Source organism: Onychostoma macrolepis, chromosome 04, assembly GCF_012432095.1.
Source record: "Onychostoma macrolepis isolate SWU-2019 chromosome 04, ASM1243209v1, whole genome shotgun sequence".
NCBI classification, from domain to species: domain Eukaryota; kingdom Metazoa; phylum Chordata; class Actinopteri; order Cypriniformes; family Cyprinidae; genus Onychostoma; species Onychostoma macrolepis.
The window spans coordinates 15,501,642-15,516,815 of NC_081158.1; the positions used below are offsets into that span (position 1 = coordinate 15,501,642).

Consider the following 15,174-nt stretch of genomic DNA (forward strand, 5'->3'; position numbering starts at 1 on the left):
CTGTTTACTATTGTCCTCTTGCATTATTGACAAACTTTTCCTGTTTAACACTGTAAAGCTGCTTTGACACAATCTGTATTGTACAGTATAAAGCGCTATATAAATAAATGGGACCTGACTTGACTTTAAAGTGGCATTACTTATGCCTTATGTAGCCTTATGTACAATTTGCATACTTTTTTTCACCAAAAACATAATGAACCATGTCTTAAATTTTTGTGTACCATTATACCCCTACTATTTATGGAAAGTAAATGTTCAGGAATTGAACCTGCAAGGTTTCCGACTTCAGTCAAGAACTTAAACAACTATACCACCATACCAACATTCAGGACAGTCACATTTTTTTCAGTTTCTCTATATAAGCAAGCTTTATCTAGCAGAAGTCCGAGCTGGATATCTTACTAAACGTGATCAACTACTGTTCCAGCTGTTATGATCTTTTTAGTGAATGGTTTCATATGAGATAAATAGGCTAACTCACATATATCACTCTGATATCACTCTTTAGTGTTAGTGATGTAACAACCAATAACACGAATACGCCAGTATTTCTTATAAATGACTTGCAGTATTATTTATGTATTCAGACACGCAGTCCGTATATATGGTTTCTGAATATGTTCAGAAGCAGTTCAGCATTTTATTTAACTAAGAGAGATAAAATCTTTATAAGCCATATAATATTTACATATATTCAAAAAATACAACATTTATTATCCCTCTCATTTTTAAAATTTGATAAAGATCTTGCAGAGTCTGCATATGAATAACTGCGTAAATGGAGTCATGAGAGTTCAGTAAAGCTGCATTACTTAGAATTATAATTAGTTTGACTTCCCAGGAATATTAGTGACAGAATGTGAAATATGAACCAGCAGTCCACCCTTTACTTTACTAGAATAAAATCAATTCTCTGAACACTTTGTTCCATGCAGTAAAAACTCAAACGCTGCATGTTTTCTCCAGAAATGAACCTTCATTATTGTTCATTTACTCTCAACAGAGCTTTTCTATACGTACAATTTCCTGTAGAAAAACATGCTGAGCATTTGAATACCAAGATAAGCATGACTGCGCTATCAAAAATGGTGTGCTTCCATCCTGTAATCCTCAAATATCCTTGACAAGAATGTTTCTGCTCAGTACATAAATGTTAATGTTTTAACAGTCTTCAAAGCCACTGCTCCTCCACTTGGATACAGATGTTTTGATGTTCACTATGATTACAATGGTTTGAGAAGAAGAAGCCTGGTGGGGACCACATCATACTACAATCTCATGCTAGCTGAAAACCTTTCTGAATTAAAATACGACTATTAAAAACCATTTGTTTTCATGGACTTCACAAACACATGAAAGCAAAGGCCACAAAATCAACAGCACCAGCTGAGCCACACAATCCACAGAAAACACCTGGGCACCTCACCAGGCTTCAAGGTCAAAAGCAGGTCCACATGACTACAGGAAGCTCAAAAATTAGTGATGCACTGAAATTTCATCAAGCGAAAATACTTGGCCACAAATTCCAATTTTGACAATATTGCAAATGACAATATTGTTTTCTTGCTTTTAATTGATCTTCATTTTGATTAACCAAGATGTTAGTTTATGTTGTTTTCAGTTGATGAGTGAACAAAACTTCACTAAACATTATTTGTAGCATGCCTACGATCCAATAATCACAATAACTTTTGATATGGAACAAATTCTCAGATTTTAAATTCAGTCAATTTTATAAAGACATTTAAAGAATAAATTATTATTAACGCACATGAACCAATCATATATATTTTCTTTACTACTAATTATAGCACAAAATAAACATGAATGAACATCAGTAGTTCTGTATAAAAAAAAAAAAGTAGAATCTGGAGTTTCAAAATTTTTATTGTGTCAATAAATTAATAAAAATGGAAACAATATTTTAAGCTATGTTACATACAAAAAATAAGATGAGCATTTTTCTAGATGTGTTATGCACTACATGATATATTCAATTATATTTTTACCTAACCTGTTGTCTTCATTAATTAATGTACGTTCAAATAAATTTGTCACAAAAACAAGTTTTATATCATCAAAAAAGTTGATATAAAACTGCTGTATGTGCAAATGCTAAATCCTTATGTGTTAAGTGGGGCTTTTATATATATATATATATATATATATATATATATATATATATATATATATATATAGGGCTTATATCAGCTGTCCTAAATTCAATCATAATTAAAACATTTTTAAGGATTAAAAAAATCTCAGCTAATGCTGCGACCTGATTGAACCATATTACTTGAACATTACTATAATATTAAATGTTACAATTAACAACATGCATTACAAAACAACACAAGTCACAAAATTACATGTGCATACCAAACTGAAAGACCATTTTCAGTACAAACAAATTTAGTCGTAACCCTGAGTCACATATACAATTTTGTTTCATAAAGGCTCTTTTTTAGACTAGAAAGGATATTTTGAGCAATGCACGTTACAGTGTGTGTTCAGTTTTATTTCATTAAGATCAATAAAATCCGTTTTTCATGGTATGACTCCAAAACTGAATCAGCACTTCAGAAGGAAATAAGCTCATAGATTGCAGCAGAAGCAGTTGTTTTATTTTTAAGAGTCCGTGGGCAGTAGTAAACACTTGCACACATGTGGAAACCGTATCAGCCTTTGGTGACCTACTAAAGCACTGCTCTGCAGCCCCAATAACACTAGAGGCAGTATCACATGAGCATAAAGACACAACCTTATCTTATCAATCATTAAATAGTCTTTATGTATTTTAAGGCCACTTCAATAATGCATCCACTACTGACGGCCTAGAAAGCATGCAGATTAGAAGGCAGAAGAGGGTGGGACATCTGACAAGACACGCCCCCCTCCTGAACTGTACTGAACTGTATCTCGATATTTTCTGGGATTTTATCGATACCGATAATCAGACGATATTTTGCTGATGTGTAATGATGTGCTGGTATCTTAAGGACTGCCGTGGACAGCGGACTCCTAAAGTTTTTCATATTCTTCATATTCTGTGTGGTGGTCAGTCCATACTGAAAGAAATTAATCTTTTCCAATAAGTTTAAACAGATTTTTACATTTTATGGGCATTTTTACCTTTATAAAGTCATTTTCTCTAAAAGTGTCCATTATCTTTAGAGTCAAATTCTTAAATTAAATCAGTGAATTAGAATAATAAGACATTTGGGTTGTTACCAAACAAATGATATCAATATCAACAAAATTCATCTTTGCAATGCAGAGGAAACAGAAGCTGCATCTGAACAGAAGTGGCATTTAGATGTATTTACATACTGTTTAATACAAGACATGAATGCATTTAACCTGCAATTACAAATGTTTTGATATAATAAACATAAAACGTTGAATACTGATATTTGACATTATTGAAATAACAAAATATACTTTAAATGTGAAATTAAAACCACCAGTAGATGTCAGCAAGTCACTGTTAATAAGTGAGTCATTGTGAATGAACCAAATCATATTTAAACGGTTGATTAATTCTGGAACGAATCACAGTCATGTTGCTCAGAGATGCAAAACAGTGTTTGGAATTATTTTTGTTGTCTAAATAGCGCAAAAACAGGAAATACGGCGTCTAAAACGCAAGTCTCAATTAACATCTTGTTTATTGAACTGTTGTAAAAAATCAATATCACATTTGTAATCATGGTAATTTTTGGAGAAAAACAGCACTCTTCGTGTGAAATTGATTATGAAGTTGTAAAAATATACTCATTTTCGTCCACCATGTTTTGAATTTGGGAGCATTCTAAATTTATTTTAATAGACTGAATCATGCAGTGAAAGAGCACACTCTAAATGTGTACGTGCACTAGTCTAGATTTCACACAATGTATGCGTGCACTCTGAGGGTGTGTTTTGAATGGTTTTTGCAAAATACTCGATAATGTCAAATTGCACATCGTTAAAACAACAATTATGATATTATTGCAGAGGATATATATTGCACACCCCTAGGTATGACTGGTAAATATGCATCACATTAAGTTTATTTAGTTAATGTTAAAGATGCCATAGAATGGAAAACTATATTTACCTTGGCATAGCCTAGTTGAATAATAACAGTTCTGTACATGGAAATGACATACAGTGAGCCTCAAACACCATTGTTTCCTCCTCCTTATGTAAATATCGTGAATAAAAAAGACCACTAAAAAATAAGTGAATCAGAACATAACACCGACTGTGACGAAACAGTCGGGATCACTAATAGTTACGCCCCCAACATTTGCATATAACCGCCTACGTTCTAGGCCAGCCGCCAGCCGAACCATCAGAAGTTCTGCAGGTATTGTGAAGAAACAAGTGAGAACAACAGCGAAAATGGCAGATCGTGGAAATAAATGTTATTTGCCAGGCTGTGCAGGGAATTTGAAGTGCAGGGATGAGTTTGTGTCTGTATTCAGAAAGTCACGGAAAGCAAATAATGCGTTCTAATAGAATTACGCGAGCCACTAAAGGGACATGGTTAGCTCATTGCTAGTGGTAGCCTGTTACATTACAGTACATAAGATTTCACTTACCACATAAACAGAGTAAGGAGAGATGACTGAGGATGATGGCGAATGAGAAATCCTAGGGTTGTAAATGCACATGTAAAACCGTTTCTGGATCATTTTTGCCCATACCTAAGCCACATACCTTCTATGTAGATATCAGAGAACAATTTAAAATACTATATCAATGCATTCTATGGCACCTTTAAAAATGTGTAGTCCAAATGGATTGGATTGCAATTCAAATATAAATCTTAAAATTAGGCCTATTTTTTTCCCCCCTAGCCTAAAACAGATAACATTTTGGGGCCATAACCTGCAAATTTGGGTTGTTAACTGTAAGGTTATAGGTACAAATATCTGGAGAGTAGAACCTGTAGTACACATCATGTCATAAAAAGTAAGATAAACAGGGTTCATGCAAATCACATAGGCTACATGACTTACTCTACCTCTGCTTCTGATAGTCAGAACAACAAATTACTGAGCAAAAGAAAAGCTTTGACCAATCATAGGCCAGAGTAACACTGACACAAACATGCTACAAACAAATGCATAGATCAAACTCCTTAGGCAAAATGGATTAAATCTGACAGACAGTTGGGTTCTGTTCCAAAACCTACTGAGCTGGCTTGCTGCATATTATCTATACAGGCATCTGCCTTCTGAACCAGCAGTATAATTGAAATGACACCACTGCTTGAGACTTCGAAAGACATATAGTAGGTATATATATATATATAAAAGGTACATTTTAATTACGTTTAACAATTTGTACTTATATTATTTGGGTACTGAATTATATTACATTATTTAAGTCAGGATCAGGAATATTGAATATTGCCTTTTTTCACAAGCTCATCACAATGCAGCCTTAAAATGGGCCTTATAAGGCACCATAAAGTAGGTTTTGGAACAGAGCCAGACAGTCATCATTGAAAGCGTCGACTTCAAATCAAGTAATCCTATTGGTCATCTAACGTGATCTAATCTCGTTACCTTATTAGCTCATTACAGTCTCACAGCACAGAAAGCCAAAGTGTTGAATCAGACATCAAGCTCAGATGCATTTCAATGACAGAACAAACCTCATGCACTCTGGAGAATTCTTTTACAGTTCTTAGGGACCACATCTGTCAAGCTCTAAAAAGGACAAAAACAGCACCATAAAAGCATCATAGAAATGGTCCATATGACTTGTGCACTACATTCCAAGTCTTATAAAGTTGTGTGAAAGCTTAGTGTGAGGAACAGACTGAAATAAATTCCTTATTCACTGATAACTTTCCCCTCCACTGAAGCTTGTGCCTAGCTTTTGTCTAAAGCCAAAAAAAAAGGCTTTTTCTGTCCTTATTGAAATTCGAGAGCCAATATAGAAAAGAACACTATTTTTAAATAACTACTTGGGTCTGTTCCTCCAACAAAAAAAACAAAAAAAAACTTCACTATGACAATTTTGAAGATTCGGAATGTAATACGCAAGTTTTGGACTTGAGTTGCTTGGATGTTTCACTAAATATCACTTTATTGTTCTTCAAAAGAAAAAACAACTTCTAAATGAAAAAATATGACATTTACAATTTAAAGGACTTGCGGTATAATTAAATACTGGCTGTTCATATGTCATGTATAGTTTTATAAGAATATACAGTACATACATGCTTTTTTGGAATGACATTTAAATAGAAAACACATTAAATTGGCTATGCTACAAAAATATTGTTTCGTTTACCATAGAGTCAAGACCATATGTGCTGTTTTACATGTTGTCTTTACTGACACACAAATCAAAAAACACACAGTTAAACTCAATTCATAGAATCTGGAGATATTTCCAACTCACAGCTTTGTAAAGGACTGCTATCTTGAGTAGAATATTAAGACAATGGAGATGACATCTTGATCACTTTGGTCTGAAAACCTCTAATGCTTCACAGCCCTTTAAAAAGCAAGGAACGAATCACTTACACAACTTAATGTCTTATGAGATTGTGAATGAATGGCTATAGAAGCGTTTCACAATAATAGAGTGAAATACATCAACAGAAATAACCGCATGAATGATTTACCGCGGACAGTGTTGCTATGAGACACGAGCACAGATCAAAAATGGTACAAACCAATTAGATTCATTAAAATGAAGCTTCTACTGGTCATCCATCATGTGCTTTTGGATGTTTCCTTCAGGTCTTATATCCTCACACACTGAGCTTGAGTCTGGGCTTGAGTTTGTGTGTAACACCGTCATGTTTGAACTTGAATGCTTCACACTACTGCTCTCAATAATATGCGTTACCATTAGATACGACCAGTGTGCCAAATCAAATCTGGATGAACTTTGAAAAATATCAATCTTGCCAATATAATGGATTGCATGCACTTTAAATGAGGAAGCATGTTGTAACCTCTAGTAACTGTAATATTCTGCTCCAATAAGATGTTGAGAAAAAACATTGAGTGAAATCATTTGAAGAACAGTTTCATAGATTTCCCATATGTACCATGAAGAGCCGTTTCATTATGCAAAAGCGTGTTCTAACAGTAGTCTCTCCAAATCTGAATTTTCTGTACAAAAACATATGCATCAAAAACACAAAAAAAGAACTTTTAAACATTCTTCTTGAACCTCTTTTCCATATAATGATAGTAAACATTGACCTCATCTGCCAGTTTTTACACGTTTACTTACAAGTGTATAATATGTATATGTGACCCTGGATCACAAAACCAGTAATAAGGGTCAATTTTTGAAATTGATTGATTTAAACATCTGAAAGCTGAGTAAATAAGCTTTCCATTGATGTATGGTTTGTTAGGATAGGACAATATTTGGCTAAGATACAACTATTTGAAATCTGGAATCTGAGAAAAACAATCAAAATATTAAGAAAATCGCCTTTAAACTTGTCCAAATGAAGTTCTTAACAATGCATGTTACTAATCATAAATTAAGTTTTGATATATTTACGGTAGGAAATTTACAAAATATCTTCATGGAACATAATCTTCACTTAATATCCTAATGATTTTTCTACAAATATACCCGTGCTACTTATGACTGGTTTTGTGGTCCAGGGTCACATATAATACAGTTTTTCACAATTACAATCAGATGCTTTTACATATTAAAGCTGCTGTCATTCCACGGGACAGAGCTACACAAATCACTTTGGACAGAACGCTGAACTGCTTTCAGGCAAAGGGATACAAGTCACTTGCACTTGTGCTAATGCAATAAACTTATGCAACCTGTAAACCTGTACTTTCTTCGCTCTCTATCAAATGAGATTTTGGGTGTACTATTCATTTATCACATGGAAATGTGGGTAACAACATCTGAATAAACAGACGATGCAAATGTAGCCTTTCCTGCAAGCTAACGAAAACCGGGCCATCTTATTCTTATTGGAAATCTTATTCCATTCCAAGAGGCAAAAACAATACAATTCATTTTACACTGTGCATGAGGGACACACATGAACACACAAAGAGGGATCATTTTAGGAAGGATTTGTAAGCCCTGAGAGAGACCAAAAATTGAGTAGAAGCGAGCAAATCAAAGCTCAAGACTTACACCAAGTTTATGAGCGTTTCTGGATCAGTGATGCAACAACTAGCAAGAAGACAACAATACAAAACCCTCTCACGCAATATGTATTAAAAACTCACAAGCTAAGATAGATATTTATACATGGATGAAAGACGTTTGCCCTGCGGGGAACAGAAGATACTTACAAAGGCTTCACACAATTATGATGTTCTCAGCTAATAAATGCTGGAGGGTTTGCTTCCCCTGTTCATCTGCATTTCAAGCCTCCTTCAAATGAAAGTTGGAGTGAAATATAAAGAGGATGGGTCAGTACAGGCCCAGACGCCAAATAAATTTCAAATATTATGTTCAGTTATAGTTCAACATATTTCTAGATGCTCACCTAATACAGAGCCTGAATAAGCTTAATGACATTTAAGTCTGATTACATGAATTCACTCAACTTTGCAAATAAATGTTGTGGTTAGGTTTGCAACACTCTAGATTTTCTATTAAACCACTGCACACTTTCCGCACATTTATAATAGCCTACATAATTCACTTCTTAACGTGAGCAGGAAAAATCTGTGAAATAAAAATGTAGAAATTGTACTGCAAAGACCCAGCTTTTGTTTGGGTTATGAAAGCCTATGTTTTATTTTTTAAAAGGCTAACATTTAGCTGTGCATTAATAATACACTTTGAAATCTCTTAGTCTCGGAGCTCTGAATGCATTATATGGGTGTTATTAATGCATTATAGAGACATCATCATGCCTTGTAATACTGTATACCCTTTGATATAATTACACGATCTACAGTTGAAATAGACATCATTTATATTAAGTAACATAACATATGTGGTGTATTTTAATGCATTTGTGTATTTTTAAAGCCTTTCCTATAGTATTTAATGCATCATTTTACTCTTAAGAAGGAATAAGTATATAATTATTAAGCATTCTAACTGTGATAGCCACTATTAATTACAACAAGCTCATAATGAGCATTATAAGGCCTACAGAGGCTTGTGTATAGTGTCTTGTGTGATGCTGACTAGTGTTTTCTCCTCCCTTCCCCCTCTTTAGAATGGCCATGAATGAGCCCTCCCCCAGCCTGAAACTCTGCAGACTTTTGCTCCATGTTAGGAAGAAACCAACACCCCTTCAGCACAAAATGGAAGCTTCCACTATCAAACTGAGGTACACCAAAAAGCCTCACAACAAACATTTAACATAAAAACACACAGCCGCGACATTTGACATGTCAAACACGTTGAAATGCAGGCGTGCGCCGCTGTCCGAGGTGCTGAACGTTGCGTTACGAACTGAACGTCCATCGAACGAACTCAAAATTCTGGCGTTCTGAGGGATTCGTTCTAACAGACGAATTCAGTGAAGGATTGAGAGGTTCAATAACAAACGCATCAAAACAAGGCCAAACAGACGAATTACCTATAAACCTATAAATAATTGCTATAGGAACGCTATAGATGACCTTCCTTTTGAGTCGCGATTATAAAAAAAAGTGAAAGTGAACTGCAGGGATCGAATCAAATTCGACCACGTCGTCATGTGACCAAGAAAAATGACCCCTCGATAAAGACTGTCGATAAAGTGTGGAATAAGTACACTGAGGTTAAGTACACGCTAAACAGCGATGTTTTAATGCAACATGTCCGAGGAAGTAAGCAACTTTCCTTCCCAAACTCCCTAGAAACATGTCGACCAACTAAAATGGACGTGTTAAACAATTTACTACCGTACCGATACAATTTTCGTGTGTAAATAAAGCATACTGAACTGATTTTCTAGTAGTTTTAATCCACTTGGTGGGGTCAGATATGTTTCTAACAGGTTTAATGCATGCATGACGCGAAATTTCATCACTAATTACAGCAAAATGCTGGAAACATGCTTGAATTCTTACTTGTGTTTCACTTAGAGATGTTATTCTGCTTTGCCTTTAATATATTTGTTTCTTAAACTCAACGTCATAAAATTATACACATGGGATCAATACGATTCCGGCCCAAAAAATAAGCCAAATATTTTCAAAACTTGACAAAACCGTTGGTGTTATTTGACAAAGTCACGTAAAGGACAAAGCGTAGCGAACGACCGTAAGAACTATTGATGCCGACAAAGTTTCTCACCCAATGTAAATGCCTCATTCTTCAACGCTTCAAATAAAACGAATTACCTGTGGGTCCTGCTTCATCTGTGCAACTAGTTTCTAAACGAAATAAAACAACGAAAAGACGTTTCGTTTAAAGTGTTTCAAGTTAGGATATGAGGGAGGAACAAAGCGACGAGCAGTGAGTCCGTTTGAACCTCATAAATATTCAAGTCTCGTCCCGATCGCTACACAAAACCGCCGCATTATTAGTGCAAATCGCAAAAAAACACGCCGCACGCGTTAAAGTGCATCAAAGAGCGTTTTAACAATCTGCGCTCAAAGTGATTATGGCGTCATAAAGGCGAAAGAATGTTAGCGTTGAATCACTCTAAAAGCCTACGACTTCCAGCCAAATTAAAACGCTCGCACACGGCGGATTTCTGTCTTCCAGCGTGTATTCACATAAGAACTCCCGGGAAAGCTTCAACAAAATGCCATTTTTATTTACCTGATGACATTGGACTTCTACTTTCAATGCTTCTTGAAGGCCTTGTAGCTCCATATTCCGACTTCAGAAGCACTTTTCCCCCACTTTCGACGCGATCCGCGTTATTTGTGGCGTAATAAAAATATTTTTTAAAGCAACAATAACAATCGCAAGAACTACTCGGGCTGCACAGCAAGTTCTCGCTTCTTTACTGGCCGTAAGACTCATCACCCACTTTACGCCAGTATAAACAAAAGTGCTCAAAAGGCGAGCTAAAGATTTCAGCAGTCACATAGATCCACTCCGACATCCACACGGCAAAAGCCTATCCGACATATCCGATACGCACGGCTTTATTTTTAAGACTTTGAGTTGAAAATGGGGGACTATATTTTGTCCGAGCGCGCGGCTTGATTTCACTTTGCCTGGGGAAAAAGTTGCGCTTTGGTTGTCAATGCTAATTCGGAAAGTTCCCGGATGGAGCAGTGAAAAGAAGAACTCTCCCTTCCTCTGTCACGTGAACGCGCTCCCTCAGTTATGGAGTCATGCGCGCTCCCACACATCTATACAAAACAGCAGAACTAGTTTCAAATGTTCACAAAAATGTGTTGATTAAGATGCGCTGATGGGCTGTAAATCAAATGTGTTATTTTACTTTATGAAGAAAAGAAGGTATTTAATTATTTGGAAACCTTTTTATTTTGTTAGCACAATAGGCCTACCATATGCATAAAAAGCAGAAAACAGTTTTACAGTTAAAAAAATCATACATTTTGGCAAGTTTCTGCCATGAAATGTTTATGAACATCTATGTATATATTATTCTAGTAATAAATGATGTGTAAATCAATTACTGTGGCTGCTCTTAAATTATCTTTTTTGATTATTTTGAGAGACCAAAGAGTGTGTTTTGATTAAGCGTGAGCTGTATGAATGATGTTAAGGTTTGTGACTGTGTATGCACCCCCTTAGCCCCTCACAGACCTCACCCCCACATAGCTTAAATTAACACAAATCCCTCCAGCTATTAAAATGCAAATATGAGCCTCTGAACTGCCTTTATTGGTAGTCTGTAACAGTGCTTCTACTTCTATGGGTCTGTATTGTTTGTAGATTTCCTCATGTATCTCCTTATCATAAAATATTTTGTTGCTAAAATCATGACATCTGGTGTCTGTCGTTGAAGATAAAGTTTATTGTGTTTACTTCTATGAACAGCTTGGTTCAGTTGCTTGTATAAAATCAATGAAGCTAAACTCTGACTGTGTGTTAATATTAGAATTTCCCCTTTACAGCAAAAGTTCTAAAATGAGCATCCATACTAATGTGTTTTGCATTTCATGGTACTCTCCCCTCCAGCTGATCATTTTTATCCCAGTTGAAGGGTTTACTCCACCCTGCCCCCGTACCAACCCCCATCCACCCTCCCAGGCATCCGCCCTCCGCCCCCTCTAAACACAAGTCACAATGTCATTGGAGCATTACGCTGTGTTCACGCGCTGCTCTGCCCTGCTGTCCTATCAGGAGTTGCGGCTGTAGCATATGCATCCAGACAGACACAAGCCGAATGAATGACAGCCAATCAGCTTTCAAAACAGGATGAATGTGATGTGGACGTTAATGTGATGCAGAAAGGGCAGTCCAGTGCATTTACTTACAACTGACTGTAAATCGTTTTCTTCTTGACGAATGTGCTTATGAAGGAAGTCAAAAAGCATTGTGAAGAGAGTATATTTTTAGATGTTTTAGAAGTTTTCCACTTTCACTAGTTCATTTCAAATGGTCCTGTGGTCTCTGTTTTAATACATTAAAGACGCATGCATATCTAAAACAATTAGCAAATTTTTAAAAGAGATTTAAAAAGAATGTCATACCACAGGACATGGCAACTTTCTAAAATAACTTAATTTCAATTACCTTTATGCAGTAAACATTTGGCAGTAAACATTGCTGAAATGAAACAAACACTTAATTTGGAAATGACACAAGATACTTGAAACCATGATCAGCAATGGTGATTGGTTGCCAATGAGTCAGCAATATAATGACATCATATACTCTTAAAAAATTAGATCATATAATAAAAGTCATGCATTTTCAATCAGAAGTTTTTCATTTTAGCTAAAGTTTTAGTGATTTTGTTGTGTTTTTGTCATTTTTAATATATATATATATATATATATATATATATACACACACACACACACACACACACATATACACACATATACATATATATTACCAGTCAAAAGTTTTTGAACAGTAAGATTTCTAGTTCTTTTTAGAGAATTCTCTTCTGCTCACCAAGCCTGCATTTATTTGATCCAAAGCACAGCAAAAACAGTCAAATTTCTAAATATTTTTACTATTTAAAATAACAGTTTTATATCTGAATATATTTTCCTGTAATTTCAAAACTGAATTTTTGGCATCACTTCAGTCACATGATCCTTCAGAAATCATTCTAATATTCTGATTTGCTGCACAAAAAAAACATTTATTATTACTATTATGTTGAAAACAGCTGAGTAGAATTTGTTCAGGTTTCTTTAATAAATAGAAAGTTTATCAGAAGAACAGCATTTATCAGAAAGTGAAATCTTTTGTAACGTTATAAATGTCTTTCTGAAGGATCATGTGACACTGAAAACTGGAGTAATGATGCTAAAAATTCAGTTTTGAAATCACAGGAATAAATTACATTTTAAAATATACTGAAATAGAAAACAGTTATTTTAAATAGCAAAATATATTTCAAAATGTTACTGTTTTTGCTGTACTTTGGCTCAAATAAATGCAGGCTTGGTGAGCAGAAGAGACTTCTTGAAAAAACATTGAAAATCCTACTGTTCAAAAACTTTTGACTGGTAGTGTGTGTGTGTATACAGGTGCATCTCAATAAATTAGAATGTCATGGAAAAGTTCATTCATTTCAGTAATTTAACTCAAATTGTGAAACTCGTGCATTAAATAAATTCAATGCACACAGACTGAAGTAGTTTAAGTCTTTGGTTCTTTTAATTGTGATGATTTTGGCTCACATTTAACAAAAACCCACCAATTCAACAAATTAGAATATGGTGACATGCCAATCGGCTAATCAACTCAAAACACCTGCAAAGGTTTCCTGAGCCTTCAAAATGGAGGGTAAGCCACAAACATTCATTGCCAAAGAAGCTGGCTGTTCACAGAGTGCTGTATCCAAGCATGTTAACAGAAAGTTGAGTGGAAGGAAAAAGTGTGGAAGAAAAAGATGCACAACCAACTGTGAGAACCGCAGCCTTATGAGGATTGTCAAGCAAAATCGATTCAAGAATTTGGGTGAACTTCACAAGGAATGGACTGAGGCTGGGGTCAAGGCATCAAGAGCCACCACACACAGATGTGTCAAGGAATTTGGCTACAGTTGTCGTATTCCTCTTGTTAAGCCACTCCTGAACCACAGACAACGTGGGGCTTACCTGGGCTAAGGAGAAGAAGACCACTTGTAGTGGTCCAAAGTCCTCTTTTCAGATGAGAGCAAGTTTTGTATTTCATTTGGAAACCAAGGTCCTAGAGTCTGGAGGAAGGGTGGAGAAGCTCATAGCCCAAGTTGCTTGAAGTCCAGTGTTAAGTTTCCACAGTCTGTGATGATTTGGGGTGCAATGTCATCTACTGGGGTTGGTCCATTGTGCTTTTTGAAAACCAAAGTCACTGCACCCGTTTACCAAGAAATTTTCGAGCACTTCATGCATCCATCTGCTGACCAGCTTTTTTAAGATGCTGATTTCATTTTCCAGCAGGATTTGGCACCTGGCCACACCGCCAAAAGCACCAAAAGTTGGTTAAATGACCATGGTGTTGGTGTGCTTGACTGGCCAGCAAACTCACCAGCCCTGAACCCCATAGAGAATCTTTTTGAGAATGTTTTTGTATTGGTCTTATGAAGTATTCTAATTTGTTGAGATAGTGAATTGGTGGGTTTTTGTTAAATTTGAGCCAAAATCATCACAATTAAATATAGTCGTTTAGCAGAAATTTTTTTACGATTGTAGTTTTATTTAACTATAATGACCCTGGGTTGCCCCATAGCATATATTAAAGCTTTTTAAAACAGACTGTTCATAAGATTGATACAGCACCTGGGTCAGACAGTATCAACTCTGCTTATAAATCCACAATCTAATCCTGTTTACATTAAACAAACCTCTGGAGCTCACGGATCTGTTACTATGACAACAACTCTAAGATGAACAGAAGAATCCAGGATCGGGTCTAACCCTAAAACACAAAAAAGAAGGCGCCAAACACTAACCATAAGAACTGGCAATGCTTATATATTCAGAAATGAAGCATTAGGTTAAACATGTATAAAGAAAATTGAGTACATGGTCTATAAATCACATAATGTGATTAAGTTTCCTTTTACATTTTGTGTTACATGTGACTGGTCATGACATGAACTGCATCAGATATTTTTGCCAGCACACTATCTTGGCC

The 15,174-nt window shown here is 35.5% G+C and overlaps 1 protein-coding gene across 7 annotated transcripts in view; it reads right to left on the reverse strand.

The window, feature by feature from the left end:
- The window catches only part of phf21b (PHD finger protein 21B), a 54,526-nt gene that overhangs the window by 35,703 nt on the left and 3,649 nt on the right, over positions 1-15,174 (reverse strand). Inside the window, exons 1-2 of one of the 7 annotated variants that reach the window (XM_058772454.1) lie at positions 10,293-10,553; positions 5,651-5,705 (exon numbers count right to left, since the gene is read on the reverse strand). The exons of 1 other annotated variant lie outside the window; for it this stretch is intronic. In XM_058772454.1, the coding sequence (XP_058628437.1) occupies positions 5,651-5,695 (45 nt within the window). In that variant the 5' untranslated portion in view covers positions 5,696-5,705; positions 10,293-10,553. Of the gene's footprint in view, positions 1-4,589; positions 4,642-5,650; positions 5,706-8,297; positions 8,313-10,292; positions 10,554-10,716; positions 11,124-15,174 lie in introns of those variants that run through there. 5 more of the 7 variants (XM_058772453.1, XM_058772449.1, XM_058772452.1 and 2 more) reach the window with 5 other exon arrangements.